Here is a 14,683-nt window from a genome sequence, read left to right as displayed (position 1 = left end):
AGATCTTTGGTTTGAAGGTTTGCAGTCATAATTTCTTAGGACATCCCAGTTAATTAGCCTAATAACATTTTTAGTTCTTCTGTTCTATCTCCTGGTTCTTGGTGTAGTGTCTGGCCTTGTAAAAGTTTGCAAGCAGCCATCCACTTGGTCTCTATTCACTTGGAAAAAGAAAGTCAGAATCTGAGGTGGAATTGGATGTGTGGCTTATTGCCTCTGTGAACAGGTTACCTTCTTGGCCTTGAGACCAGAACTAGATGATGCTTAGCCACTGTACGAAGTATATTAATCCAAGATCTCAACGTAGAATCATAATCAAAAGAGGGGGAATGCAGACAGATGTTAAAATTCTCTTGACTTCAGATTTTCTGGAGCCATAGTGGCCAGATGAACCATTGAAACTATTGCCCTGTGATACTCTTTAAACCAAAAACAATCTCCTATTGTCTTAACACCATTAACTCGTGAAAAAGTCTTGTTTTGACCATTTTGCTCTTTTAAGAACTATCTGGGATCAAACTGATGATAGCAGTTTGAAAGATTAGGCAGGAACCTTAGGGAGCAATGAGTTTACATTAAAGAGGGATGAACAATTCAGAAAAGTAGAGTGAGAATGGTTACACAACTTGAGGAATGCAAGCAGTGTCACTAAATTATCCATGTAGATAATCATCAACATTTAAGGGCAGTGAAAACCTTGAGTCTTAAAATTGCAGTACTGTCTGCTGAGGCCAGCTTCTTTGAATTGCTCATATGTCAAGAGAATGACAGTAAGACCTTCAAATGCTTGTTGTTCAAAGAGTTCCTGGGAGGAAAAAGGCATTACAAGATAGTATAATTTTTATATGAACTTTGTGAACCCCCCCTTGCATGCAGTGAGGTTACTATAATACAAATAAAGAAATTTTTAAAAAATTAAATACTTTTATTGGGGGCTCTTACATCTCATTACAATCCATACATTCATCCAGTGTGTCAAGCATATTTGCGCATATGCTGCCATCATGATTTTCAAAGCTTGAGCCCCTGATACCAGCTCCCCATTTCCCCTCTCTCCCCCCGGCTTTCCGTCCCTCATGGACCCTTGATAAGCTGTAGATCATTACTTTCATATCCATTACATCGTGAGAAAGAACTTTAAACTCTTGGGGTAACTACATAGTTAGGAAACTAGGGGGAAAAAAGGTTGCTATTATTGATTAAAGGAAATAGGCATATTTTGAAATGGAAGAGGCAGGGTACTTTGTACCTGCAAGGTCATTTAGTGCACTTGAGAATTAAAGAGAGGCATTTCAGCAAATAGTGCTAATAGTACAAATAGTGATTGTAGGTGACACAGGTGGTAACTTATTATCTACAAGGCCTTTCTATTAAGCCATTTGTAATCACTCCACTAGCATTGTAATTTGGGGGGAAAATAAAGTTTTTATAATAAATTATAGGAGTAATTTCTCATCAATCTGTGAATACACTACATACAGTTTGTCACCTACATTTTGTCCACTTTTTGCTGTTACATTCTGTACAGATCAGGATAGTTACCCCCAAATGAACTGAGGCAGAAATTGTTCTCCAACTCTGAAGAAAAATCCAGAAAACAGTTAAAAGTTTAATGTTACACTGTCATATAATGGCAGTAGTGAGCCACAGGTTACTACAGAGCACTTGAAAAGTGGGCAGTCCAAATTGAAATGTATGTTCTGTGAATGTAAAACATTCTGGATTTTGAAGGCTTAGAACAAAAAGAATGAATATATTTCATTGGGGGAATACTGGATATCTATACAAAAGAATGATGTTGGACCCCAACAACACAAAAATGAACTAAAAAACGGGTTGAAGATCTAAATGTAAGAGCTAAAATTTAAAAGTTCTTCGACAAGCATATAGCCGCAAATCTTTTCTACCTTGGATTAGGCATCGACTTCTTAGTTATGACACCAAACACAAGAAACAAAATGAAATATAAAAGATTAATTGGGATTCATCAAAATTTAAAAATTGTTCAGAGGATACTAGCAAGAAAATGAAGACAAGAGGAGAAAGTATTTGCAAGTCCTAAAAATACACATCTAATACCTAGAGTGATAAGGAATTTTTAATAACCCAACAATTAAAAAGTCCCAGTTAAAAACTAAGTCAAGCATAGGAATAGACACTTCTGTAAAGAGGATACAAATTGGCCAGTGAATACATGAAAGACGGACATTATTAGTCATTAGAGAAATATAACTCAATCCCATGGTGAGATAAGTACTTACCTTTTTAGAATAGCTAAGACAGAAAAACACTAGCAAAGATTGCTGATGGTATTGTAAATTACTGTAGGATTCATGGAAACTGGCAATTTTTCAAAATGATAAACAGAGTTATAGTAAGCAATAGTTTCACTCCTAGGTATATGCTAAGGAAGACTGGAAGCATGTCTAAACAAACTTTTCATGTGGTAATTTTCATAGTAACATTATTCATAAGACAAAAAATTGCAACAACAAAATGTCCATTAACTGATGAATGGACAAAATGTGATTATACTATGGAATAGTATTCAGTCATAAAAAGGGATGCAGTAAAGATTGGTGCAGCAGTCGGGTGAATCTTGAAAACATGTGCATTGAGGTGCCCAATGAAGGTGTCCCGGAACTACCAGGTACTTAGTATTTTAATGACCTTAATTCATTATGACATGCATTGATCTTGTAGGCATGGCTCTCGTTGTGAATGAATATTACTGAAAGTTTTGCCCCTTCTTCAAAAGAAAACACATCAATCAAAAGAACCCAGACATCAAAATGTCACATGATTAAATAGGAAAACCCATAGAGACAGAAAATAGAATATTGATTGTGTAGGACTCTGAGGAGTGGGGAGTTGGGGAGTTACTCTTATGGGTATAGAGTTTCATTTTGAAGTGATAAAATGTTCTAGTGTTTGATAGGAGTGATGATACACAACTTTGTGACTATACTAAAAACTGCTGATTTGCCCATTTTTAAAAGACTATGATATATTAATTTTAAAGTTTCTCATTGATCACTTTATAGTAATTAATTGTTGAAATGATAATATTTTGGCCAAATTGGGTTAAGTAAAAATATCAACAAAACCAGTTTTACCTGTTTCTTTTTACTATTTGGTGTGGGTATTGATAATTTGAAAATTACATGTGTGGCTTGCATTTATATTACTGTCACATCTAACACTGCTTTATATAAACTGTTCCATGGTGCACTTGGATGACCAGTGTAAGAGACACAGTGACCTAGGATACTGGTTTGTGACCACAGCACTGTAATCGTAGCTGGAGAAAGTTTTTTTTTTAATGGATGCTACTCATGATACTATTCTAGGCAATGAATACACTATAAATCCTTATGGCTTTATAGTTATAAAGATACATTTTTGTTATTGGTTAGAAAATGTTACGTGTATTTGCCATGGTACTATACTGAGGCATAATAAAGTAGTTACTAATTTACATAGCTAAACACCAACTTCTTTCTCAACCCTTAAAAATATTCTAGTTTCTGGGAATAGCAAGAATCATTGTTCCTTCTTCTGGTTCTTTCTCCTTTCCCTTTTGTTTGATTTCCTGATTCAGTCCCTATCCTTCCCCTTGATGCTTCTCTCTTTCTGTCTTTAGGGGGATAGGGTGAGGTAAGAACATCACTTAGTAGTTTTATTTTTCTTAATAGAGTAACTGATATACTGTAAAGCAGCATGTTTCATTGTTCCTGACCACAACTTTTGTTAAAAAGATTAGGCCTGTGACTAATGGGTCTAACCAGTTGTCACAGTAGAAACACATTCAGCTAGACTTAAGTGGACAGAAAAGACAAAGGAGAAAATACTATCAGCCTCCCTCTTGGAATTGTGCAGGAGGAAAACTGGCCAAAGGAGCCACAGTATGTGTGAAGAACTGTCCTGGAGCAACTTGGAGATGAACGCCACTGTTGGAAGAAGCACAGTGAACAGAGCTGCCTTAGTCTCAGAGCTGCCTTAGTCTCAAAGGGCGGGGCTGTGGCTCTGAGGTTTCAGAGGAGAGGACCACAGTCTCTTGGATCTCAACGAGAGATTTTATGATGCTGGATTTTTGCTAACTCAATTCTGCAGTCTGGTGCTACCCATAAGGTGTGCCAGGGGCATGGAGTTATCACGCAAACCTACCTTGCCTAAGGGGCCGAAGAATGGAACCTTCTGGGACCACCACTCATGGTCTAGGACAGGGGTCCTCAAACTACAGCCCACGGGCCACATGCGGTGTGCCGAGGACATTTATCCAGCATGCTGGTGTTTTTGCCCCATTTGGTTTTTTACTTCAAAGTAAGATATGTGGGTTGTGCATAGGAATTTGTTCATAGTTTTTTTTTTAAACTATAGTCCGGCCCTCCAACGGGTCTGAGGGACAGTGAACTGGCCCCCTGTTTAAAAACTTTGAGCACCCCTAGAGGAGAATGGAACCACACAAAGCCACAGGAGCAAAGTTTCTGTCCTAGTTGTCCTGGAAGGGTAGGAGGTGAACTGCTAACCAAAAGGTCATTGGTTCAAACCCATCAGCCACTCTATAGAAGAAAGATGCGGCTTATCTGCTCCTATAAGATTACATTTTGAAAATGAGGAGCTGATGCCAAGGGCTCATTTAGAAAACAAATTTTTTGAGAATGATGAGGGCAACAAATGTACAAATGTACTTGACAATGGATGTGTGTGTATGGACTGTGATAAGAGTTGTATGAGCCCCCATAAGATGATTTAAAAAAACAAACAAACCTGAAAGTAAAATTTATCATAAAGTAAAAAAAAATGACAGCTTTGGAAACCCTATATGGGGTTGCTGTAAGTTGGAATGAACTTAGGGCTGTGTTTGGTTTTGAGAGCTATATGTTAATGAGGCAGGATCAGGGTGGGTTTTCTTCTTGAGTCAGAGTGTTACAAGATGTTGTGGTTCAAGTCACTACCCCTATTCAAGTCTTACCCTTTCTTGAGTCAGACCTTTGATCTTACGAGTTAAAAGGAGAGAGGGAGAGAATCTACCAAGAAAGAAGAGCTCAGAGCAGAGCACATCCTCTGGGCTTACACCCCCTTCACTTAGGACATCTGAGACCCTGGAAAGAGAAGACTGAAATAGGCGCTTGGTGGAAATGGCTGATGAGAGCCTATGCTTATGAGAGAAAGCCTTCCCTGGAACTGGTGCCCTCAGTTTGGACGTGAGCTTCCCAAACAGGATACATTTCTGCTCATTAAAGCCATCCATTTTTGTCAGCGCAACCCTAGCTACATAACTGTCTTTTATTGACAATGTGAGTGAGAATGTGGTCTATTCTTGTATCATATGAAAACCTGATAATACCGTTTAAAGGGAAAATAAAGTCTTGTTTATTAATATAATACAAGAAGTCCTCAATTTATAATGTATTTGAGTTATGATGAATTGTTCTTACAATGGTTTGTTTTTGGTGGTGGTTTTGCGTGTGTGTGTGTGTTGCAGCACATGATTTGCTGATACTGTCAGGTGTATACTGGTAGATGGCCAGTATTCTGATTTATAAAGATACTGATAATAAAAGCAATATTGAAATCTAAAAATTCACTTAACCTCAGAATCTATTTAAGATAGAGTTGTCAAGATGGAACCCTGTTTTAATTTGGGGACTATTACATTTTTGTAGTCATTCTGAAATTAAAAGATGCTTTTCTTCTGAGAATATAAATATACTCAGGTCTTATGAATCAGATAGCTGTAAAACATATATACCTAATTTAAGAGGTAGAGCTCTTTGGTAATACATTTTTTTATCCTTTCTTTTTTAGTGTCCTGCTATAGACTACACTAGGCACACACTTGATGGTGCTGCCTGCCTTCTGAATAGCAATAAATATTTTCCTAGCAGGTAAACAAGAACTTAAGTATTACTGTTTTTTAGATTTAATTCAACAAATTGATGCTTTAAAGCTAAAATTAGTTTGCTAATTATTATAATTGTTTTTGTTTTATATTTGACTTGTTCAAAATTATTCTGGTTTTGAAGTTACAGTTGTGGCTTAGACTAGTGGGATCAGCTCCCGAGACTGGGAGACTAGTTTCATTGAGGCTGGTTCCTGCTGCTATTTTCCAAGGTTCTTCCTCTCATGTTCTCTAGTTAGTAGCTCAGCCTCCCATTATCCAGCATGCCAGGACAGTAAAATTTCCCAAGTTGGACTGCTTGTTTTTGAAAGATTCCTTACCTGTGCCTATAGATTTTTAAGATAGGAAAAACCCTGTGTATACTATTGTATTAGTGGTATTTTGAAGAGTCCAAGACCCTTATTTAGATAGTTGTTACTAGGTGAATTGATTTGGAAAAATAATTGCAGGTAGTACATATGAACCATGTAAAGGAAAAATATTGCATTGCCTCAGTAACCTATGTTTTAAAAAAGCCCAAACCAATGCTAAAAATAGGTACATTTTATTTTTTCTAAATAAACAAAATAATCCAGTACTATAGAATAAAACAATAATTCCATAGTTTCAGCCACTCTTAGTTAGCAAAGTATTAATGTCTTCAATTTTTTTTCTTCTGTTTGGAGTTGTTAGATTCATTTTACTATCACAACACAGCACTTGTCGGTAACAGAGTCTTAACATGTGTAATAGTGATTTAAGCACTGTGGTTAGGTAGACAGAGAACTAGCCAGGGCATGAAGAACAGGGATGCCAGACTTTGCCCTGGCTACTTCCTAACACTGGGACCCTGGGCTAGTCACTTGTTTGCTTGATGCTTTAGTTTCCACATTTGTGAAATGAGAAGATTCTTTCCAACTCTGTGAATCTGTTGTTTCTTTTCCATTTCTAGGGTTAGCATAAAGGAATCTTCGGTAGCAAAACTAGGATCAGTATGCCGTAGGATTTATAGAATATTTTCACATGCTTATTTTCATCACCGGCAGATATTTGATGAATATGAAGTAAGTATGTTTCACTAATTAGCCTGGTACATTCTTATCAAAACAACAATAATATATTTTGATGTTATTCTTGGTTATTTTTGTTTTGAATAATAAATTAACACTTTGTTTTCCCTCTCTACAGAATGAAACATTTTTGTGTCACCGGTTTACTAAATTTGTGATGAAATATAATTTGATGTCCAAGGATAACCTGATTGTACCAATTTTAGAAGAGGAAGTTCAGAACTCAGTTTCTGGGGAAAGTGAAGCATGAAGGGAGTCATGCAAAATGTACTGGACACATAATTAGCATTAATTATGTACTGTATATAATTTGACACATCAATCATGTACCCATATTATAGCTTCTTTGTTTAGTACAGGTTTTTGTATGCTGTGTGTTGCCTTTTAAAATGGGAAATACTTTTTAAGTTATTCATGAGCTGTATATTCATTCACTGGTGTGGCACTCATGGTTTTTAAATAAGATTAGTGTTACCTGTTTATAATGCCTGTTAATAAAAGAATTTACAGTTTGGTAAAATTGCTGCTAAACAATCATTGGATCACAATCCTCATCAAATAAACCCATCTGTAAAAAGATGAGTGAGCTTGAGGTTTCGCACAAGCCATTTACTTAAGTAATAACATTTGCCTTTATTTTACCCTGAGTTTAGGTATTCTAGAAAATTCTATAGTACATGCCTAGTTCAGTTTTGACTCAGTATTTCAGGTGTGATATAAAATCATATATAATTCTGTTTATTTTTTGATATGCATACATGATTATATGTATATCTAAAATTTAAAAATTCAACCTGAAGTGTTAGTTGCTACATAAAGTGTATTCTTAGCCTGAATAATTTAAAAGCATTTACCTTTTTGCAATAATGGACTCTTAAGTATAGGATGAAGATGATGATGATAAGGCACATAGCTGATGTTTCTACTGGAAACCCTCTTGGCCCACCTCTTCTCAATTTCCTTACCCCCCTTCCTGAACTGTATTCACTTAGAAGCTTTTCACCAAACTGTTATTTAGTGGTGGATTATATTTATATATTTGTATTAATTGCTTACACATTATACCTCAATATTAGCAATTACATTACACTACAGGAAAAAATGTATTGGCATAGGCTCTTTGTTTTGTAAAATTGTTCTAATTAGAAAAGTCTTTAAAATAGTTTAATAATTCCGTTTAGTAATACTGATCTTTTCCTTTAACCATCTGGGCAGCATTCAGATGGAATTGGAAAAATACTGTAGTATTTATTTTACACCCTTCTCCTACATGCACATTTTGTCTCATTAGTAATTTGCAATAATTCATAGGTTTCAAGGGTGTTGATGAATGGTCATGTGTTGTTTGGACTTTATAATTGTTTTAAGGATTCAGCTGCAGACTCAATAATGCATTTTTTAACAAAGCATTGGAGGTCTTACTGCAAAATTGATTGTAATAAGATACTTCAGGTGAAAAAATTGTTCATACAGTGAAGAAAATAGTGAAAATCTATTTCTTGAACAGATTTAACCAACAGGAGAGAGACTTTGTCATTTTGAAGGGATGTATTGAAACAGATCAAATGTATTCATCTTAATTTTTTTAATATGAGGGAATACTTTATATGATACGAGACAAGTGTGTATAGCAAAAAAAGTGGGAATTAGACATTCTGAGAGTGTGTGTGTAGTTTATGTCTTTCCAAACCTGCCAGTCAGTTTGGCTTTAAGCAGTGCTGTCCTAGCACACAGGTCATTACTGAGCCCAATCCACATTCTGTTTTAAGGAGTTCTGTGTTCACAGTGAAAGAATGTTGATTTTAAAATTATGTTCTATTAATGTCACTATAAACCAGTGGGATAGTAATTTTTAAATGAACTTGCTAAATATTGAGAGGCTAACCTAATGTAATTACATATAAGAATATAACTGCTTGCTCTAAAAGGTGTTTGACAGTGGATTTCTATGCTTGATTACTTTCTTGATGAAGATTTGAACTAAGGCAGTGACAAGGATTGGTGATCTAGTGTAGTATTTTGAAACATTTTGAATAATATGGCTTGGTGTTAATGGGGAAATAAAATATGATTTTTTTCTTACTTATTCCATCTCCCCTGTACTGTGTGTTTGGAGTTGATCATAAAGAGAATTCCCCAAAAGAAAACTTCACTTTGTAGTCTTGCTTTTGTATCGGTATTGACGTCTCATTTGACGTAGTCATTACACTATGAGGTTAATTCATTATGCTAGATAAAACGTAAATGTAACAATCTTATTTTTCCTTAATGCTATGTACAAAATTTTGGAAATGTATTTGTACATACCTAAACCCAAACCAAACCCACAGCCATTGAATTAATTTTCACTCAGCGCAACTCTTTGTCCCAAGAAGTGGCTGGAGGGCTTGAACTACTGACCTTGAAGTTAGCAACCCACTGCTATAACTCAGCACCACCAGCATTCCTTTGAACATACCTATGAAGTATAAAAAAGATTAATGAGCCTGACAAATTATTGATTTATAAAGTAGGGCTTCTAGAAAAGGGAAATCCAGCTCAATCTTTTGCTGAAATTATTCCATATAAATGTAAAAGTAACATTAATTCTTTTTCTCCCCATGAAATAATTTGACCACAGATTCAACACTTTGTCTTACCATATCATGAAAAATCACTTTATTTTTTAAAGTTATTTTTTCTGACATGTTCCTGTAAGTACAGTTCTTTTTTGTATACTTCTTTTCACTGACTTGAAATGTATCTTTATATGTTTCTCAGTTAAATTCTTTAGTGATACAATTTTTAATAGACTAAAAATTTTTAATTATGATTACTTTGTAGTAAGGCTTGCATTTGGCTACAAATACATTTACTGACTGACTTTCATAGAAGAACCAATTTTTTTGCCCTGGAGTAATTTTCCCTGCTTTCTGTAATTCAGATTTGATTTATTTGGCTTAAGGGCTTCCTACAATTTATTGTCAGACAGCTAAATTCTAAATTTTATGTAATTGACTTTGTTGAATATGTCTTGACTGTATGAGGGGTATCTTAGTGTAATATAATTTAGGGGAAACATTTTATTGTACTTTAGGTGGAAGTTTACAGAACAAGTTAGTATCCTACTCAGTTCATACACAATTGTTCTTTGGCACTGTGATAACCCCCACAATGTGTCAGAACTCTTCCCGTTCCCACCCTGGCTTCTTGCCCTCTCTCAACTTTGCTTTGGAGCATACGTTGCTCTTTTGGTCTCAAATAAGCTATTGTTTTAAGGAGCACATTTCTCACAGAAGGTGATGTCTACATTTTGAGCCTGTTTGGTTGAGCCTGAAAGAAGATCCCTGGGAGTGACTTCAATTCCAAGTTAGAAGCGTGCTTTTTTTAAGGGCAAAAATCTTGGGAGTTCCCCTCATTGTTTAATAATTTATCTGGTCTTTTTTGTGAATTTGAATTTAGTTGTACATTTGGCTGTCATTCTGACTGTGACCTTCTATTATGTATTGTGTTCTTGGTCAGAGTAGTTGGTAGTAGTAACCAGACACTATCTTGTTTTTCTGTGATGATCCAGTCTTTTGGATTAATTGATATATCTTTGGTCTTTTTCACTTTGCTCCAGGCAGGAAGAGATCAGCAATTGTGTCTTAGATGGCCACTTGCAAGCTTCCAAGTCCTTTGATTCTGCTCAATTCTGTAGGATTGTAGAACATTGCCTTTGTGAACACAGTTGTGCCGATTTGACTTAGATGCCCAAGGTTAAGGTCATATACTTCAAGCCTAGTAGGATTTTAAATATTACTTGATTTAAAAATATATATATGTTGATTTTCACTTCTTAAATGCAGCCAATTAATAATTAAATACTAAAGGGATATTGATGTAGCACATAGAGTAATTTGAGATGGTCAAAATATAAAAATTCACTTGGTAAAAAAAAAATCCTAATTAATACCCATTGAAAATTGAGTTGATTCTGATTAGAATTAGATGGAACAGAACTGGCCCGTAGAATTTCCAAAGCCTATGTGTGGGTTCAAACTGTGGATATTTCAGTTAGCAATTGAGTGCCCGACCACTATATCACTAGGCCCCATCATGATCAATCCACCCACCCATTGCCATTGAGTTGATTCCAACGCACAATTCATAGCGCTCCTGAAAAAGGTTTCCAAGACTAAATTTTTATGGGAGCAGACAGCCTCACCTTTCTTCCACAAAGTGGATGTTTGAACCTCTGAACTTACTAGCAACTCCACACCTAACCTAAGGTGTCACTGGGATCCTTAGGCCCAGTGTAATGTAGGTTCTAAGTTCAAAACTACCAAGTGAATCCACCACAAACCAACCAATTGACTATTAAGTCAGTTTTGACTCAGGGTGACTTAGGAATCCAATGCATAACCACTGAGCTACCAGGGCCCAGTGAATCCACTAGAGTTTGACAAATGAGTCTCGCTCTTAATTTTGGTTATGCAAAAGTAAATTATGTAGGGCTGGGAATCTAGTTACAGTACTCGTGTGATTTTTATGCTATTTATATTTTTTGTAGTACACAAAATCTTCATATCAAATGTGAGAGCTTAATTAAGCAAGAGAAGAGTAAATTTTCATGAACTATCCAGTTAAAATGGTATGCCAGCTATGTTTCTGGCATTAATTTTATGATTAATCCCGATGGCAACATTCAAAATTAATGTGATCTTGACTCAGTTTTTTGAAAAAAATTTTATTGTGGGCTCTTAATCCATTCTGTCAAACACATCAGTACATATGTTATCTTTTTCAAAACATTTTTTTCTACTTTAGCCCTTGTTCCCCATCCTTCCTACCCTATGAACCCTTGATAATTTATAATTTTAAAAAAATTTTTATGTCTTACACCAACTGCTGGGTCTTGACTCAGTTTTAATGAAATTTTATTCTGGTCTGGGTTTCTATAAACCATAGGGAGGGTAATTTTATTTCTATAAAATATTGTATTTACCACTTTATTTCTGGTGGAAAGACCTCATGTGAGTTACCTGTATTTTGTATAATTGGGAAACTTCACTAAAATGTTTGAATGTATGTTACAGTTTATATTTTTTGCCTGTTATGGTACAATTAACGAAGGACCATGCTCTTTCTCAGTGATTACATTTTTGTCCCGGATTGTCAATGTCTGGAAGAAAATGCTAAGAGCTTTACTTCCTATTCTGAAAGCAAGAGTTTAAATGGAGTAGAAGTAATGGGATTCTGTCCTTGAGTTTCTCCTACCTTTCTTAGAGATAAAGTGAAGGGATTAGCTAGGAACCAGGTAAGAGAAGTCAGGGATACTCAATGCTCATTGTACTAGGGAAAGAAAAACCATCTTCATTAAATTTCCCTAATTCAATAAAGTCCTTGTGCTTTTTTTTTTAGGGATTCCTTATTTACTTTTTAATTAAAAGATCATTTTATTGGGGGCTCATAGAACTTTTATAACAATCCATACAGAAACTATATCAAGCATATTTGTACATGTTGCCATCATCATTTTCTAGACATTTACTTTCTACTGAGCCCTTGGTATCAGCTCAACTTTTTTCCCTACTCTGCCCCTTGTGACCCTTTTGATAAATTGTAAATTATTATTTTCATATCTTATACCGACTGTTGCCCCCTCCCCCCCCCAGTTTCTGTTGTTTGTCATCCTGGGGGTGGATATGATTATGATCATTGCATAACCATATATGATCACTGCATCATCGGTTCCCCCTCACAACCCCTCCTCTCCCCACCTTACTCCTACCCTTCTAGTATAGCTATTCCCATTCCTGTACCTGGATTCCTTGTGAGCTCTTTTATATGTACCTGTGCTTATGCTCCAGTCTAGCCTGCAGTGAAAGAAAGGCAGGACGGGGGTCATGATAGTGGGGGATATAGGAAGCCTCAAGGAGCCAGAGGACATTGTATCTCATTGGTGCTATACTGATCCCTGGTTGACTCTTCCTTGTGACCCTTCTGTGAGAGGAGGGGATGTCCTATTGTCTACAGATGGGTTTTGGGTCATAAACCTTGTGCTTTTTTGTGAGTAAATCCCTACCTATATTGAAAACTAGGGTGTGTACATAGAATGAGAAATTCTTTTATTTGAGTGATACCTTAAGCCCTTCTGAATAGTTAATGCTTTGAGTTTTATGAATGTTTTGACAAATGCAGATTTGGCCTTTTCACTGCACATTCTAATTGTTGAGATCCCATTGCAACAAGCAGTGGCTTTAAAACAACACACAGTCTTGTGCATTTCTGAAGGTCAGAAATCAGACATTTTTTACTAGAAATCAAGCTATCTGCAGGGTGAGCTAGTTCTTTCTGACAGCTCCAGGTGAGACTCGTCCCTTGCCTTTTCCAGTTACTGGCACTCCTTGGTTTGTGGGCACACTAGTCCATTCTCTGCTTCCATCATCACATTGCCTTCTTTTCTCTAGCATGCTCCTTTGCCTTCCTTACAAGGAGACACTCTTGATTAGATCATGATAATCCAGGATAATCACTCCATCTCAAGATTCCTCATCACATCTACTAAGTCCCTTTATCATGTTAGGTGCCATTGGATTGGTCCTCTGCCTGACCCTGCTGAATCTTCATGATCTTTTCTGTGTGTGGTGCAGCCAAGGTGTTACTCTGTCTCATCAAAGGTCTTCCTTTTTGTTCCTGATGACCCTGAAGTTTACACAGCAAGGTGTTCTTCAGGGACTGATCCCTCCTCATGACATGTTTAAAGTACAAGAGGCAAAATCTTACCTGTGCTTTGAAGGAGCATTCTTCCAAGCAGTCCACAATATATTTAGTATTATTTTTCACCAACACCATAATTCAAAAGCATTAGTTCTTTGGATTTATTCATTGTCTAGTTTTTGTATACATAGCAAGAAATAGAAAATACTTGAGTTTTTTTTTTGCATTTGACATTTTTGCATTTGAACACTTTTTAAAAGGACTTCTGCAGTAGATTTGCCAGGTACAGTGATTTGATATAACTGTTGCTTCTGTAGGCATTGATTGTGGATCCAAATAGATGAAATCTTTGATAACTTCAATCATCTCTAGTTCTCATAATGCTCATTGGTTCAGTTGTGGGGATTTTTGCTTTCTTTTGAGGTGTAATCCTTCCTGATGGCTTGGAGCCTTTGATCATCTGTAATTGCGTCAGATCCTCTTGGCTTTCAGCAAGCAAACTTGTGTCATCTGCATGTGGCAAGCTTTCCATGAATCTTCCTCCAGTCCTGATACCACATTCTTGATAGAGTCTACTTTTCAGATTTTTGCTCAGCACACAAAAAATATAGCCCAGACTCATATTTCTCCTGTTTGTAAGCCACTTGGTGTCCCCTTGTCCTACTGCAATACTGCCCCTTGGCCCATGTATAAGTTATACATGAGCACAATGAAGTGTTCTGAAATTCCCATTCTAATCAGTTATATGTAATTTGCCATAAAAATTATTTTCCATGTAAGTAATATATTCACAAACTAGGATTAAGGATTAGGTGATTAAAATATGGACATATGAGGGGTCTTTATTTCACCTACTATAGCAACCTACCCTGCCTCACCCCACCCAGTTTGTATTGTTAATCTAAAAAATTGTCCATGCTATGGATTTAACTTTTACTCTAATAGTGGACCTTTTTGTTGCCTACACATTGTACTTTATGTTTTCTACATATTAATGTAATTCTTTATGCCTGCCAAGCACACGTGTCTCAGATTGAGAAAGTGGAACCTG

The 14,683-nt window shown here is 36.1% G+C and overlaps 1 protein-coding gene across 3 annotated transcripts in view; it reads left to right on the top strand.

The window, feature by feature from the left end:
- Nucleotides 1–9,037, top strand: part of LOC142424602 (MOB-like protein phocein) — a 46,174-nt gene extending 37,137 nt beyond the window's left edge. For all 3 annotated transcript variants that reach the window (XM_075529939.1, XM_075529937.1, XM_075529936.1), the window contains 3 exons: nucleotides 5,809–5,888; nucleotides 6,834–6,945; nucleotides 7,070–9,037. In XM_075529939.1, the coding sequence (XP_075386054.1) occupies nucleotides 5,809–5,888; nucleotides 6,834–6,945; nucleotides 7,070–7,201 (324 nt within the window). In that variant the 3' untranslated portion in view covers nucleotides 7,202–9,037. The remainder of the gene's footprint in view (nucleotides 1–5,808; nucleotides 5,889–6,833; nucleotides 6,946–7,069) is intronic.
- Nucleotides 9,038–14,683: the final 5,646 nt, after the last annotated feature.

Source organism: Tenrec ecaudatus, chromosome 13 (genome assembly GCF_050624435.1).
Source record: "Tenrec ecaudatus isolate mTenEca1 chromosome 13, mTenEca1.hap1, whole genome shotgun sequence".
NCBI classification, from domain to species: Eukaryota; Metazoa; Chordata; class Mammalia; order Afrosoricida; family Tenrecidae; genus Tenrec; species Tenrec ecaudatus.
This window is presented reverse-complemented; position numbering and strand designations above follow the sequence as displayed.